This window comes from Colossoma macropomum, unplaced genomic scaffold (assembly GCF_904425465.1).
Source record: "Colossoma macropomum unplaced genomic scaffold, Colossoma_macropomum, whole genome shotgun sequence".
NCBI classification, from domain to species: domain Eukaryota; kingdom Metazoa; phylum Chordata; class Actinopteri; order Characiformes; family Serrasalmidae; genus Colossoma; species Colossoma macropomum.
Window position 1 is genome coordinate 33,451,057 of NW_023494807.1, and position 14,492 is coordinate 33,465,548.

A 14,492-nucleotide genomic window follows, 5' to 3' on the forward strand; every position below is an offset into this window, starting at 1 on the left:
GTCACTTTGAGTCATGAGCTTCAAAGCATGTCAGCATTTATTTTCGAATCCATTCACATAAAGTGAATTAAGATGAATCTGTGCGGTAAAGCCAGCATTACAGTGCGTAGCAGAGAGAAATAACACAGGCAGTTTCCAAGAAGTGAACCCACATTTCTCAAAGATAAACTCCAGTTTCCCAGCATATTTTTAAACATCTTTAATGGCAAATTATTCTTCTCGAATTCTCTTGGTTCTTTTACCAAAACAGTGATCATCGCCTTTTTCGCATCGCCATCGCTTTACTTGTCCATCATCGATGATATCCAATTCCATCGTCCCATCGCCCAGGCCTACTTTACAGAGACTTTTTTTTACGTGTTTAAAGTGTTTAAAGTGTTTAAAGTGTAGACGGCGGGGTCTTTGACACGAGGGGGCCTGCAGGAACAGGCTAACTCAGCGTAAACTCGAGGAGCTCAGGTCAGCGAGTCCGCTCCACAGGAAATGGCCATTTTTCTTACACCTTTACGTCTGCCGGAGTCCATTTTTACTGAGCGTCCACACTCAGTAAAAATACCACAAGCAGCCTTGGACCTTCTCCCCATTTTAGCATCCGTTAGCATGCCGTGCTTGGCCTGCGTTCGTGCCAGAGGAGAACACGGGTGATGGAGGCTGGCGTGTATTTCCAGCCTCCTAACCCAGGCCTGCGTAATTACAGAGAAAAGCCCCATCTGTCACAGCCGCTGCTTAGAAAGAGGAAGCCTTAAATAGCGCTCACGAGCCCCACTTAACAATACAGGCGGGCGAGGAGGATAATAACCACTTTCTCCTTCTGCTCCTCTATCATTTCACTCATTTGCTCCTTCTCATGTCTTTTTTCTCCTCTATTGCTCGCTGGCAGGGGGAGCATGGCCCCATTGGGCCTCCAGGACCTCCAGGAGACGATGGGCCCAGAGTGAGTGGCTTTCTGAGGCGGACGATGGATATTTCTCAGATATTGCACTGTGTTTGTTTGTTTGTTTGTTTGTTATAACGTGTTGTCATTCGCAGGGCGAGGATGGAGAGATCGGGCAGAGGGGAATGCCGGGAGAGAGTGTAAGCTGCTTCATCTCTGACTAGAAATGAGCTTCAGTGCCGAAGTCCTTCAACAGTGTGTCTCTCTGTCTCTCTCTCGCTCTCTCTCGCTCTCATTTTCTCTCCCTCCCTTCCTCTTTCTCTCTCCTTCTCACTATCTTTTTCTCTCCTTTCTTTCTTTTTCTTTCTTTCTTTCTCTGTATGTTTATTTCTCTATACTTCGCTTCGTCTCTATCTTTTAACTCTCTCTTATCTCTGTCTCTCTTTTTAACTCTGTTTTTCTCTCCTTTTGCTTTCCTTCTCTTTATCTCTCACTCTTTTGCTTGCTTACTCTCTCTCTCTGTCTCCCTCTATTCTCTAATCTCTGTTGTATTCTCTCTCTGTCTCACTTCCTCTCTTTTTTCTTCTTTTGCTTTCTTTGCCTCCTCCTCTCTCTTCTCTCTCTCATTCTCTCTCTCTCTCCTTGTACCAGTGTTCTCACATATTTCACTGTAATGCTGAGTAAGTGCCCCATCAGCAGAGTGGAGAGTAGCGAGAGAGAGAGAGAGAGAGAGAGAGAGAGAGAGAGAGAGAGAGAATGCCTCCATTGGCATAAGCATTAGCCTGGGAGGTTTGGGGTTTGTGTTGGAGACCCCCCACTGCCCCCCCACTCAGCACCTCAGGGTCTACAGTGAAAAATAACAGTCTATCAGCCCTTTGTTCTCCTTGTTCTCCTTGCTCTCCTTGTTCTCCTTGTTCTCAGTGCGCTGTGTGTTTGTGCCGTCAGCGTCCTGAGTGAGTAATTCAGAGAGTTTATCTCAGACGAGTGACTGAACAGTTTATTCTCACAGAACTGACTGAGAGTCGTGGAGCGAAATGAAAACAGTCACAGTGCAAATTGTTCATACAGAGCTCAACGAGGAGACGAGAGAGAGACAGACACGCGGAGAGAGGAGAGAGGAGAGAGACAGACACGCAGAGAGAGGAGAGAGACAGACACGCAGAGAGAGGAGAGAGACAGACACGCAGAGAGAGGAGAGAGACAGATACGCAGAGAGAGGAGAGAGGAGAGAGACAGACACGCAGAGAGAGGAGAGAGACAGACACGCAGAGAGAGGAGAGAGGAGAGAGACAGACACGCAGAGAGAGGAGAGAGACAGACACGCAGAGAGAGGAGAGAGACAGACACGCAGAGAGAGGAGAGAGGAGAGAGACAGACACGCAGAGAGAGGAGAGAGACAGATACGCAGAGAGAGGAGAGAGACAGACACGCAGAGAGAGGAGAGAGGAGAGAGACAGACACGCAGAGAGAGGAGAGAGACAGACACGCAGAGAGAGGAGAGAGGAGAGAGACAGACACGCAGAGAGAGGAGAGAGGAGAGAGACAGACACGCAGAGAGAGGAGAGAGACAGGAGGAGCAGCACCAGCGTTACAGCAATCAGATCAGCTCCTTTCATCTGTATACATTTATCATTCATCTGTTCATCCATCCATTTATCCAGTAATCCATCTCTCCATTCATCCATCCATTTATCCAGTAATCCATTTCTCCATTCATCCATCCATCTATCTGTTAATCCATCTCTCCATTCATCCATCCATCTATCCGTAATCCATCTCTCCATTCATCCATCCATCCATTTATCCAGTAATCCATCTCTCCATTCATCCTTCCATTCATCCATCCATTTATCCATCTCTCCATTCATCCATCCATCTATCAGTCCATTAGTCCATATTTCCATTCATCTCTCCGTTCATCCATCCATCCATTTATCCAGTAATCCATCTCTTCATTCATCCAATTATCCATCCATCTATCCAATAATCCATCTCTCCATTCATCCTTCCATCCATCTTTCAATTAATCCATCTCTCCCTCCATGCATGCATCCATCCATCCATACTTCCATCTATCTATCCATGAATCAATTTCTCCATCCATCCATCAATCCATACATCCACCATTCCATGTATCTATCCATTAATCCATCTCTCCATCCATTCATCCATCTATCCACTAATCCATCTCTCTATTCGTCCATCTGTTCCTGAGTGCTGAGTATCAGTTCAGTCTGGTTGCTGTAGTGCTGGTCAGTTGTTCTCTCTTGTTGTTTCGACTCTCACTCTGAGTTATTTACACTGCATTTTTACTGTGTTCAGCACTTAACAGTTGTATTTAAAACATAAATAAAACGCCCTGTGTTCCCACGGATCGTCTGCGGTGGATCAGCAGTGGATCAGCAGTGGATCAGCAGTGGATCAGCAGTGGGTCAGCAGTGGATCAGCAGTGGATCAGCAGTAGGTCAGCAGTAGGTCAGCAGTAGGTCAGCAGTGGATCAGCAGTAGATCAGCAGTGGATCAGCAGTGGGTCAGCAGTAGATCAGCAGTAGGTCAGCAGTAGATCAGCAGTAGATCAGCAGTAGATCACTTTGTCTCCTTCATAAGTCGCTGTGATAAATATGCGAAATGAATGAATGTAAATATGAACATGTGTGTTTTGCTGCTCAGGGTCCCAGAGGTCTGCCCGGCCCCCGGGGCTCCCAGGGTGCCCCTGGTCAGCGGGTACGTACCACACACTTCTACATTCTTTTTTCTTTTGGCTGAAAACTGGACACTGACATGCATTTCTTCTGTACCTACAGGGTCTCTCTGGACTGGACGGTACAGCTGGTCCTAAAGGAAACATGGTAAGATTTCTTTTTCAGGTTTTCCATTAGCTGAGATAAACGATACGCAGGACAGTCTGTGTTATCAGTCTGAGATCACGGACACACGTGGAACAGCACAGAAACAGCAGCCCACTAAAAATTATAGCATCTAGTATCTGTGAAGTTTTGATCAATCAAACTGATGAAAATGATTTGGGTAGAATTCGTTTAGCTGAGGTTTGACCAGCAGGTGGCCACAACACTTTACTTTTGATCCTGTTTGGGTGTGAGCGCTGTCTACAATAATGCAGTGGGTTCGAAATGTATGTAGAAAGTGGTGAGAAGGCGCTCAGCGCTCGGAGCTCCGCTGGAACAGCAATTTACTGTTCCTTGACATTGAATGGGAAATAGTAACCGAGCCGCTGGTCCTGCTCTCCCGTCGTGCTGCAGATAGCGGGTGTGTGTTAAGTGGTGAGAAATACGAGGCCGCGCTCGTCTGGGTGCATATTTTCCAGATGTGCCCTCGGGCTGCGAGTGCTGGAACAGCAGGCTGACTAGCTCACAGCTTTATGTTGAGGTTCCACAATTTTGCCATCTACTGACCGAAGCCGGGGTCTTTCTGATCGCTCAGAGTGCAGGTCGCTCTCTCTGCGGCCGAGTCGGTGGTGAACTGTCTGCCGTCATTACCACACGGCTGTTGTTGGTTCTTTTTAGCTGGACCTACACTCTTAAAAAAAGAAGGTCCTTCAAGGGTCATTGGAACCATTTACATGTTTAAAGGCTTCTTTGCATCATGAAAGCGTTCTTCAGATTGATGGGGAATGTGCAGTGACATTTTTTGAAAAGGGTTCTTCTGTTACAAGCTTGACACTGTAACAACAGAAGAACCCTTTGGCAAAGAAACTTTGTCATGCAGTGGGTTCTTTTGAGTGATTCTTGGTTCTCACAATTTAATTATAATCAAATGTGTTTGTCAAATCAAATTTGTTCATTAACAGTAGTATTTAATACCGCTCTTAAAGATGGTTCTTCAAGGGTTCTTCAGTAAAGAAAATGTTTCTATATAGAACATGAGCACTGATAGGAACCATTTGCATGTTTAAAGGCTTCTTTGCATCATGAAAGCGTTCTACAGTGTTCTTTAGTGGTTTCACCATGTTCCTTAGTGTTCTTTAGTGTTTTCACCACGTTCTTTAGTGTTTTCACCATGTTCTTTAGTGTTCTTTAGTGTTTTCACCATGTTCCTTAGTGTTCTTTAGTGGTTTCACCATGTTCCTTAGTGTTCTTTAGTGTTCTATAGTGTTTTCAGCACGTTCCTTAGTGTTCCCTAGTGTTTTCACCACGTTCCTTAGTGTTCTTTAGTGTTTTCACCATGTTCTTTAGTGTTCTTTAGTGTTTTCACCACGTTCCTTGTGTTCTTTAGTGTTTTCACCACGTTCCTTAGTGTTCTTTAGTGTTTTCACCATGTTCTTTAGTGTTCTTTAGTGTTTTCGCCACGTTCCTTAGTGTTCTTTAGTGTTCTTTAGTGTTTTCACCACGTTCCTTAGCGTTCTTTAGTGTTTTCACCATGTTCCTTAGTGTTCTTTAGTGGTTTCACCATGTTCTTTAGTGTTCTTTAGTGGTTTCACCATGTTCCTTAGTGTTCTTTGGAGAATGGAGAATGCACTGTAGATGGTTCTATATAGATGCTTTTTGAAAATAGTTCTAAGTAACATCAAAAAGGTTCCTCTATTGTTATGATGTCAGGCTTATATACAATAGAAGAACCCTTTCGGGTGCTATATACAGCCATTTTCAAAAAGGTTCTGTGTAGAACTGTCTAACACATTCTCCATCAATCTGCAGAACACTTTCATGATGCAGAGAAGCCTTTAAACATGCAAAGTGTTCTTTAAGTGTTCATGGTTCTATATAGAACTATTTTCTCTACTACAGAACCCTTAGAGAACCATCTAATACTCCTAATCATGGCGTCGTTCATCCTGAGACCCCCCTGACTGTGATGAAGTCAGATGGTTGCTTGCACCTCTGGATGGAGTGGACGTCTAGCGATCTAGACCAGGTTCCTTTTAATTATACTTAGTACAGTGTTCAGTTCTGCTTAGCTAGAACTCTTAGCTACTAAACCTTTTTGGTCAAACTCAGAACTGATTAGACAAATCAGCTGCTGCTGATCATTAACTCGTTAACTCAGTCATCATCACCGTGCTGTGGTGACCATGGTGGTCCCCCATGGTGGTCTCTTAGATGTAGTCAGTATATCTAATCTTTCTCATTATTAGACTGTTGAGATTATTTAACTTATTTCTAGACATTATTTCTAAAATATACGTTTCTATTATTCTGGCCACAAAATCTCTATGTTGGCTGTGAGATTAACTGGCTTGGAGTGACTTTTTATATCTGTCTGCTAACGATTCTGAAACCGAGACCAAAAACGTGATAAAAACATTCACCATCTCGTGACATGGTTCCGGAAGACGGAACCACAATACCCCCCCGCCACAACCCCAACCCACTGCCACAGCTGGTGCAGCCTGTTGAGCTCTCATTACGTTACTAATGTGTTCGTGTCACAACTAACACCAGAATAACACGTTCATACAATAAATCACAAATTATTATTCTCTTTACAGTTGTTCCCCACGTTCCTTAGTGTTCTTTAGTGTTCCTTAGTGTTCTTTAGTGTTTTCACCACGTTCTTTAGTGTTCTTTAGTGTTTTCACCACGTTCCTTAGTGTTCCTTAGTGTTCTTTAGTGTTCTTTAGTGTTTTCACCACGTTCTTTAGTGTTCTACAGTGTTCTTTAGTGTTTTCACCACATTCTTTAGTGTTCTACAGTGTTCTTTAGTGTTTTCACCACATTCTTTAGTGTTCTACAGTGTTCTTTAGTGTTTTCACCACATTCCTTAGTGTTCTTTAGTGTTTTCACCACATTCCTTAGTGTTCTTTAGTGTTTTCACCACATTCCTTAGTGTTCTTTAGTGTTTTCACCATGTTCCTTAGTGTTCTTTAGTTTCTTCACCATGTTCCTTAGTGTTCTTTAGTGTTCTATAGTGTTTTCACCACGTTCCTTAGTGTTCTTTAGTTTCTTCACCACATTCCTTAGTGTTCCTTAGTGTTCTTTAGTGTTTTCACCACGTTCTTTAGTGTTCTTTAGTGTTTTCACCACATTCCTTAGTGTTCCTTAGTGTTCTTTAGTGTTTTCACCACGTTCTTTAGTGTTCTTTAGTGTTCTTTAGTGTTTTCACCACGTTCTTTAGTGTTCTTTAGTGTTTTCACCACGTTCCTTAGTGTTCTTTAGTGTTTTCACCACATTCCTTAGTGTTCTTTAGTTTCTTCACCACGTTCCTTAGTGTTCTTTAGTGGTTTCACCATGTTCTTTAGTGTTCTTTAGTGTTTTCATCACGTTCCTTAGTGTTCCTTAGTGTTTTCACCACGTTCCTTAGTGTTCTTTAGTGTTTTCACCACGTTCCTTAGTGTTCTTTAGTTTCTTCACCACGTTCCTTATTGTTCTTTAGTGTTCTTTAGTGGTTTCACCACGTTCCTTAGTGTTCTTTAGTGTTTCAAATTGTTGGTGATTTAATAAAACCCAGAAAATTTTCCCTGTTTTTTTCTTATTCTATTGGAAAAATTGAGGTCTGAACCAAAACATGGATTTGGAGAATTGTTTCAGCCCTAATCCTCCTGCCTTTAGCATAATTAATTAGCATTAGCGTTCCGTTTTGTGTGCAATATTGTTTTTATATTCACAGTAAATGCGGTTGGCCTTAGCATCGCTAATACAGATCCAAATCAACCAATAAAAATAGCTGGTTTTGTTAAAAAGAACATAAAGTGTGTTTCCCTAACTGGACATGCTCTACTTGTTTTAAACACATCTGGTACAAAAAGGCAGCTGTCACTGACCACAGACTGGTGCAGAGTTCCCACTGACCTTTGACCTCGCCCAAACATACTGGCTAAAGGTCAGGGCTGACTGTGGTCACTTGATTAGAGAGTCACAATTCTGACAGATGATATAACTCAGGATCCCCCCAGAGAATTTAACTTTTGACCCCAAAGAGCAGCAGATAAGAAAAACACAGACTGTGTCAGTAACCGGTTCAGTGTGTTTACACTTAATAATCTGATAGAAAATCAGACTGTGTCAGTAACCGGTTCAGTGTGTTTACACTTAATAATCTGATCACTGCAGAAAATCTGATTGTGTCAGTAACTGGTTCAGTGTGTTTACACTTAATAATCTGATCTCTGCAGAAAATCAGACTGTGTCGGTAACTGGTTCAGTGTGTTTACACTTAATAATCTGATCACTGCAGAAAATCAGATTGTGTCAGTAACCGGTTCAGTGTGTTTACACTTAATAATCTGATCACTGCAGAAAATCAGACTGTCAGTAACAGGTTCAGTGTGTTTACACTCACTTAATGTAAACATGCTCACTGTTAAAAATATCATGTCCAGTAGAAGTTAAAGCCTCTGTAATGCAGGATATGTATTGTTACATTTGGGCCAAAACCTTTTATCTCCATTACTTTAAATGCCAGCTGTTCTTTACAGTGTGTGAACATTGCATGATGAACCAGCCAATGGAAATGATTACATTTAAATGTAATTAGATAATTACATTTTTTTCTTTAAACATTTGGAGATGGTTTTGTTGGGACAGTGTTATACAATGACGTAGTGTTTCTCATTATGAGAATGATTGATTTAAAAATAATAAAAATAATGACTATTTCTAAACATTTCTAGTCTACTTCTATATTTTACTGCGGATAGTTTCAGCTCTGAGGTTCTTACAGTGATCTCATAATGAGAAATATTGGACATATTACCAACATTTAAGATGTTTCCACTTGCCAAGCTGTTTTTTTTTTCCGGTGAAGTCTTGGTGTTCTGTCAAATTCAGCTTTTTTCCAGCTGTAGTAACTGCATGCCTGTCTTTATTTAATTTATGAGTTACACAACTACAGCTAACCTTTCACTTTCTCCTTTTAAGGCTTGAAGCATTTTTATTTCGATGTATATGATTTTAAGATAAAAATTACAGCATAAAACATGAATAAAATGGAGAACCGTCATATGGTCTACTTGTTTTTGTTATATTGTGCCGTTATTAGAAAGCTGTCTTGTTACACCAGCTGCCGTTTCATGACCCAGAAATTCTGACGTTTCCTCTTTTTGTTCATTACGTCTCTCTTAGTCCAGCCGCTGCGCAGCCTGATGCATTTTGGTGTCATTTATCAGGTTTTTCTCTCTTTTTTTTTTCTTTCTTCCAGGGTCCTTCAGGAGAACCAGGCCCTCCTGGACAGCAGGGAATCCCCGGCCCACAGGTCAGCTCAAACACAGCCGTGGAGAAAGTGGAGAGAAAATGACTGACTGAATGGATATTAGTGGAATAGTTAAAGGAATACTGCTGTGTTTAATCCTAATCTCTACCTGCTGCGTCTGTAGCGCATGGTCACTTATCACAAACTGTAACTGCGACATGTTTTCACTGAACCTGCCCACTGTCTTCTATCATACATATGATTTGAGTCAACAGGTGAACCGTAAGGTACAGATGCAGCAGAAACAGATTAGAGTTTTCCTTCAAAGATTCCAGGAACATAAACTGTTTTCTTTCTGTTTAGGTTAATCTTGTTCTTGCAGGCAAACAGTAAACATGTACGAGTATTACACTGCAAAATATGGTATTTTAGCAAGGGAAAAAATCTTAAATCCAGCCAATATATCTAATATTATCTTATTATCTTATAATGAGATTGTTGTAAGGATATTATAAGATTATTTAACTTATTTTTAGACATTTTTACTTGTTTTGAGTAATTTTATCTTATAAAAGTGTTTTATTCCAGTGGCAGATCATTTAACTGGTTTCAAGCATGATTTCTTTAAATAAGTAAAATGATCTGCCAGTGGAATCAGACACTTTTACTGGATAAAATTGCTTAAAACAAGTAAAGATGTCTAGAAATAGGCTAAATAATCTTATAATATGCCAACATTAGTCTCATAAAGAGAAGCATCAGGTATATTGACTAACAGTTTAAGATGTTTTCACTCCCGAAGATGTCATTTTTTGCAGTGTAGGGGTGCGCTGATATGATACTCAGTGTCGGTATCTGTCCGATACTGGCCAAAATCGCTGGATCGGATATCTGAAAGAAAAAAAATAAGTATAATCCGATATGATCCATTAGCCTGAGCGATCACATGCATGCTTAACTGATTAGTATTGCTTAATTGAGTCATATGGTGGGCTGTATTTCCTCCTTTAGGGCAGCAGAATATTTACTTCACAGTTTGAGCTCATTGACATTATTCAGATGGCTAGATTAACCTCTTAAATGGTCAGGACCCGCCAGCAGGCCCAACGCTTTATTACACACTTCTATAATCTGAGAATAGCTCAGCCAGTTTGCACTGAAGTCCCTGTAGTTACTGAATAATAAGCCTTAAGTTTGTAATAAGACTGAGATTTTAAGGAGTTTAGCAAAGTGCACCCAGACACGTATTACTACGGCTTAGTTGTTAAAAGAGAGGAAAAAAGACGGTATCAGATTAGAATCGGTAACGGCAGATATAACATTGCGCATAAATCAGTATCGGTATCGGACATAAGAGTGGTATTGAGCCACCCCTACTAAGTTTACCCTATGAATAATCTCCAATGACCAATAAATGACCGATATATTTGACCATATTTCTCTCCTCTCGATGTAAACTGGTAACCAGTCTTCCATAAGCATTCTCCTGACCAATCACAGGGCTGTGTCTCTGTCCCCGCCCACACAGAACAGTTTCAGAGTCAGAGAAGCTTAGTGAGCTAAAGCTAACCCAGCATAACTAAAAGCCAGCGAGCAAGACCGCCTGTCTGTGGCTGCCTGTCGCCCGTCCACTCGTTTATCAACACCAACATTGTTCTCTTGTATGTTTATTCATTAACTCACTGGACTTCCATCCGTCCATCTGCACGTCTGTTCATCTGTGACTTTTTTCGCACAGGTAGCGTCACATATATATATATATATATAATAACGTTGGCTCTGTATGGGGCGGAGCAGGCTAGGAGTGCTGGACAGAGAGCTGTCAATCAAGCTGCTCATTAGCCACGCCTACACAGTTCTCAGACAGGGCTGATCAGAGCTTTTTAAGCCGTTTTGCATTTATATCTTACATTTTTCATTCAAGCTTTGCTGGATGTTTAGTAGAACACTCCGGTTTAGTGTCGAACACACGTTTAGAATATTTCCCTCCGGTTCTCTGAGGCTTTAATTGAATTATGCTGCTCCAGTCAAACAGTAAGAGAGTCAGAATGTACAGGCTGTAAAAGTGACCTCAACATAAGATGCGATTCCAGTGAATGTTGACATGTTGTCAGTCTGTAAGTTCATTATTTACTTTATCTCTTCATCTCTTTCCTAACTCTCTCTCTTCTCCAGCTCCCTCATCCTTTCCTCATCTTCCTCCCCTCAGTTGGTCAGCAGGGCTCAGTTTGACCTCAGAGAGCTCCTCTGTGTTTTAGTCTTTCAGTTAAAGTTCTGCAGTGTTGCTGTCGTTTCCGTTTGTTTGTTTATTCCCCCCGTTTTTCTCTCATTCATTACATTTGAGATGTTCTACAGTGCTGTAAGACTAGAGACAGAGAAATCACCAGCTGAGTCTTCACGTTTATATATATATATATATATATATATATATATATATATATATATATATATATATATATATATATATATATATATATATGTGTGTGTGTGTCTGTGTGTGTGTATATGTGTATATATATATATATATATATATATATATATATATATATATATATAGTTTAATAATAATGTCTCGTATGCAGGCTGTACACTGTTACAAAACAAAAGAATGGTTCTTTAAGGGTTCTTTAAGGGACACTCAAATAACCATTTGCATGCAGTGGTTCTTCAGATTGATGGAGGATGTGTTGGATATGGTTCTCTACAGCACCAAAACCGGTTCTGCTACTGTTACAAGCTTGACATCATCACAATAGCAGAACCCTTTTTGGTGCTATATAGAACCCTTTCCAAAAGGTTCTATATAGATCCATATACAGCACATTCTCCGCCAATCTGAAGAACCATTAAAGCATCTTTGCTAAAGAACTCTTAAAGAACCATCACCGGTGTACGTTGTTGCACATATGCAGAAAAGATCAATCACGCATGTGAAAGAACGTTCTGACCACACGCTGTGTTTCCTCACTGTCGGAACCGTGTCCTCAGTGTCGTTGTGCAAGTTCTGAAGTGGTTCTTCAGACACTACAGAACGAATCCAAACATCTGTAAACAAAATGAACAAAATAATTTTAATCAAACGCCTGCTGGAAAGCAAGGTCAGCCCAAAAATTGGTCTGGAATTAGAGGCTGAGGCGCCCTCTGCTGGGACGACTGGCTTCGCTGATTCTAGCCTAGTCATCAGATTCATGATGTGTTCTTAAAGCACAGAACTCTTCTCACCTTTGTGTTCTTGAGTGTGTGTAGATTCTGTTCTTACCTAAGAACAAACCCCACCTAAGAGAACACTGGTGAGTCAGAGTCTTCGTCAGGACTGTGTGAGGGGGTTTAAGAAGAGATTTTAACGGTTGGTGAACGAGGCCCGGTGATATTCAACTATTACATTAATTGCTTTTCGGAAATGTGTGAAAGCAGCCATACCATGAATCCTGCTGGTGTGGGTTCATGTGTGGCTTTCACCTCTTTTAATGACTCAGTACTTTAGCGCCCCCTCTTGGAGAAAATGAATTGTATGTATTTCACAAAATTAAAACTAAAATGAAAATGAAAACCCTTTGCTTTTCACATTTAATCGGACAAATTGTTCCGCTTACTGGCCTTAATACTTTTTATTGGTATTATTTTGTAGTTCTTCTCTTGGTGTGACAATATTTCAGTTTGTGCTACAACACTTGCTTTTAACTTTCCCAGCACTGGTGCTCAAAAAAGTATGTACAGGCCTGTATATGTATTATATAAGTACCTGTAGGCCTATGGAATAGGTACGTTCAATATATGCTGTCAGAACACAACTCCATATCTCCATTTTTTCATTTTTCAGTTTTTAACATAATTTTAAATGCCTGTTGCCTGTTGTGCACATTGTGCGTAAATTTCATGATGATTGGATTAAAAGAAACAGTCAAAAGTTATTTGAATTATCTGGTTCCCTTGACTTACATTAAAAGTAAAGTTTTGTTTTTTCCTTCTTCTGTAAAGTGACCATTTTGGAGATCTGAGGTTTTGTGTCAACAGCAGCATAATTTGATATGCCTCTTATAATCTATCACTATTTTCACACAACATGGCTGTGAATGTTATTTATCAGGTTTTTTCCATATTACCTGCTCAGATCACCTTTATTCACCTCTCTATTACTGTTACTAAGCACATCTGTCTACTTCACTCCTGTATTTCAGGGTTTGCCTGGACCTCAAGGACCAATTGGCCCTCCTGGAGAAAAAGTAAGTGTGTGTATACGATACAGAGAGAGAGAGAGAGAGAGAGAGAGAGAGAGAGAGAGATTTTGTTATTACAGACAGATTTTTCTGCCTTGGCCCCCATAAACGATTCAGCAGGCTCATTGGTTTCCAAGCTGTAGGTTCTGAGAAGATCACTGCTGACTAAAGAGAAACCACACACACACACACACACACACACACACACACACACACACACACACACACACACACACACTCAGTGTTTCTGTCAGTGGCGTCTCACTCCAGCAGTTATTCAGATGTGTTTGGAGGACAGCCAGAGCTGTAGCAGCCCATTAGAGTGAAATGTGACCCCAGACGCTGTGGAGTGTTTTAGTGTTTTTACCTCCTCTGTATGATTAGAAATCCGCCGAAATGAGCGCAGGAAGCCGCGATGGAGTGATAACATCATGAAGTGCTTTATGAAACCGTGTTAGTGTTGAACTAAGCTGTGAGGCCGATGGTCACGGCCGTAGCTGAGCGCTCAGCTCTTCTCTCCTGCTCTGTTTCTGTTCGTGTGGGATTCTGTTGTCTCTCTCTGACGCCTGTTCTCTCTCCCTCTTCAGGGTCCTTCAGGGAAACAGGGTCTGCACGGTTTAGCTGGAGCCGACGGTCCTCCTGTGAGTCGTTCTCTCTCCATCTCACCTACTGAGAGACTCGCAACCTCACTGACACTGCGGGGGTCGCTTACTCTCACTCAGCTTGGGGGCAGAACCATGAATATTAGTGCAGTCGAGTCGTCTTTATTAGCATTCCGCAGTATAACTTCTCTGCACTGGAGCGAAATGTGGTTCTTCAGGCCTCAAACACACACCAGCAGCACTTTACACACACTACACACTTTACACACTACACACTATACACACTACACACTTTACACACCAGCAGCACTTTACACACACTACACACTTTACACACTACACACTATACACACTACACACTATACACACCAGCAGCACTTTACACACACTACACACTTTACACACTACACACTTTACACACCAGCAGCACTTTACACACACTACACACTTTACACACTACACACTTTACACACACTACACACTTTACACACCAGCAGCACTTTACACACACTACACACTTTACACACTACACACTTTACACACCAGCAGCACTACACATATTACACACCAGCAGCACTTTACACACTACACACTTTACACACCAGCAGCACTACACACACCACACACTTTACATACCAGCAGCACTTTACACACTTTACACACACTACACACTTTACACACACTACACACTTTACACACCAGCAGCACTTTACA

At 41.4% G+C, this 14,492-nt stretch overlaps 1 protein-coding gene across 1 annotated transcript in view; it reads left to right on the top strand.

Moving 5' to 3' along the window:
• col11a1b (collagen, type XI, alpha 1b) overlaps window positions 1–14,492 on the top strand; it is a 178,180-nt gene that overhangs the window by 100,924 nt on the left and 62,764 nt on the right. The window contains exons 19-25 of the mRNA XM_036555885.1: window positions 881–934; window positions 1,030–1,074; window positions 3,545–3,598; window positions 3,679–3,723; window positions 8,969–9,022; window positions 13,138–13,182; window positions 13,764–13,817. Coding sequence (XP_036411778.1) covers window positions 881–934; window positions 1,030–1,074; window positions 3,545–3,598; window positions 3,679–3,723; window positions 8,969–9,022; window positions 13,138–13,182; window positions 13,764–13,817 — 351 coding nt within the window. The remainder of the gene's footprint in view (window positions 1–880; window positions 935–1,029; window positions 1,075–3,544; window positions 3,599–3,678; window positions 3,724–8,968; window positions 9,023–13,137; window positions 13,183–13,763; window positions 13,818–14,492) is intronic.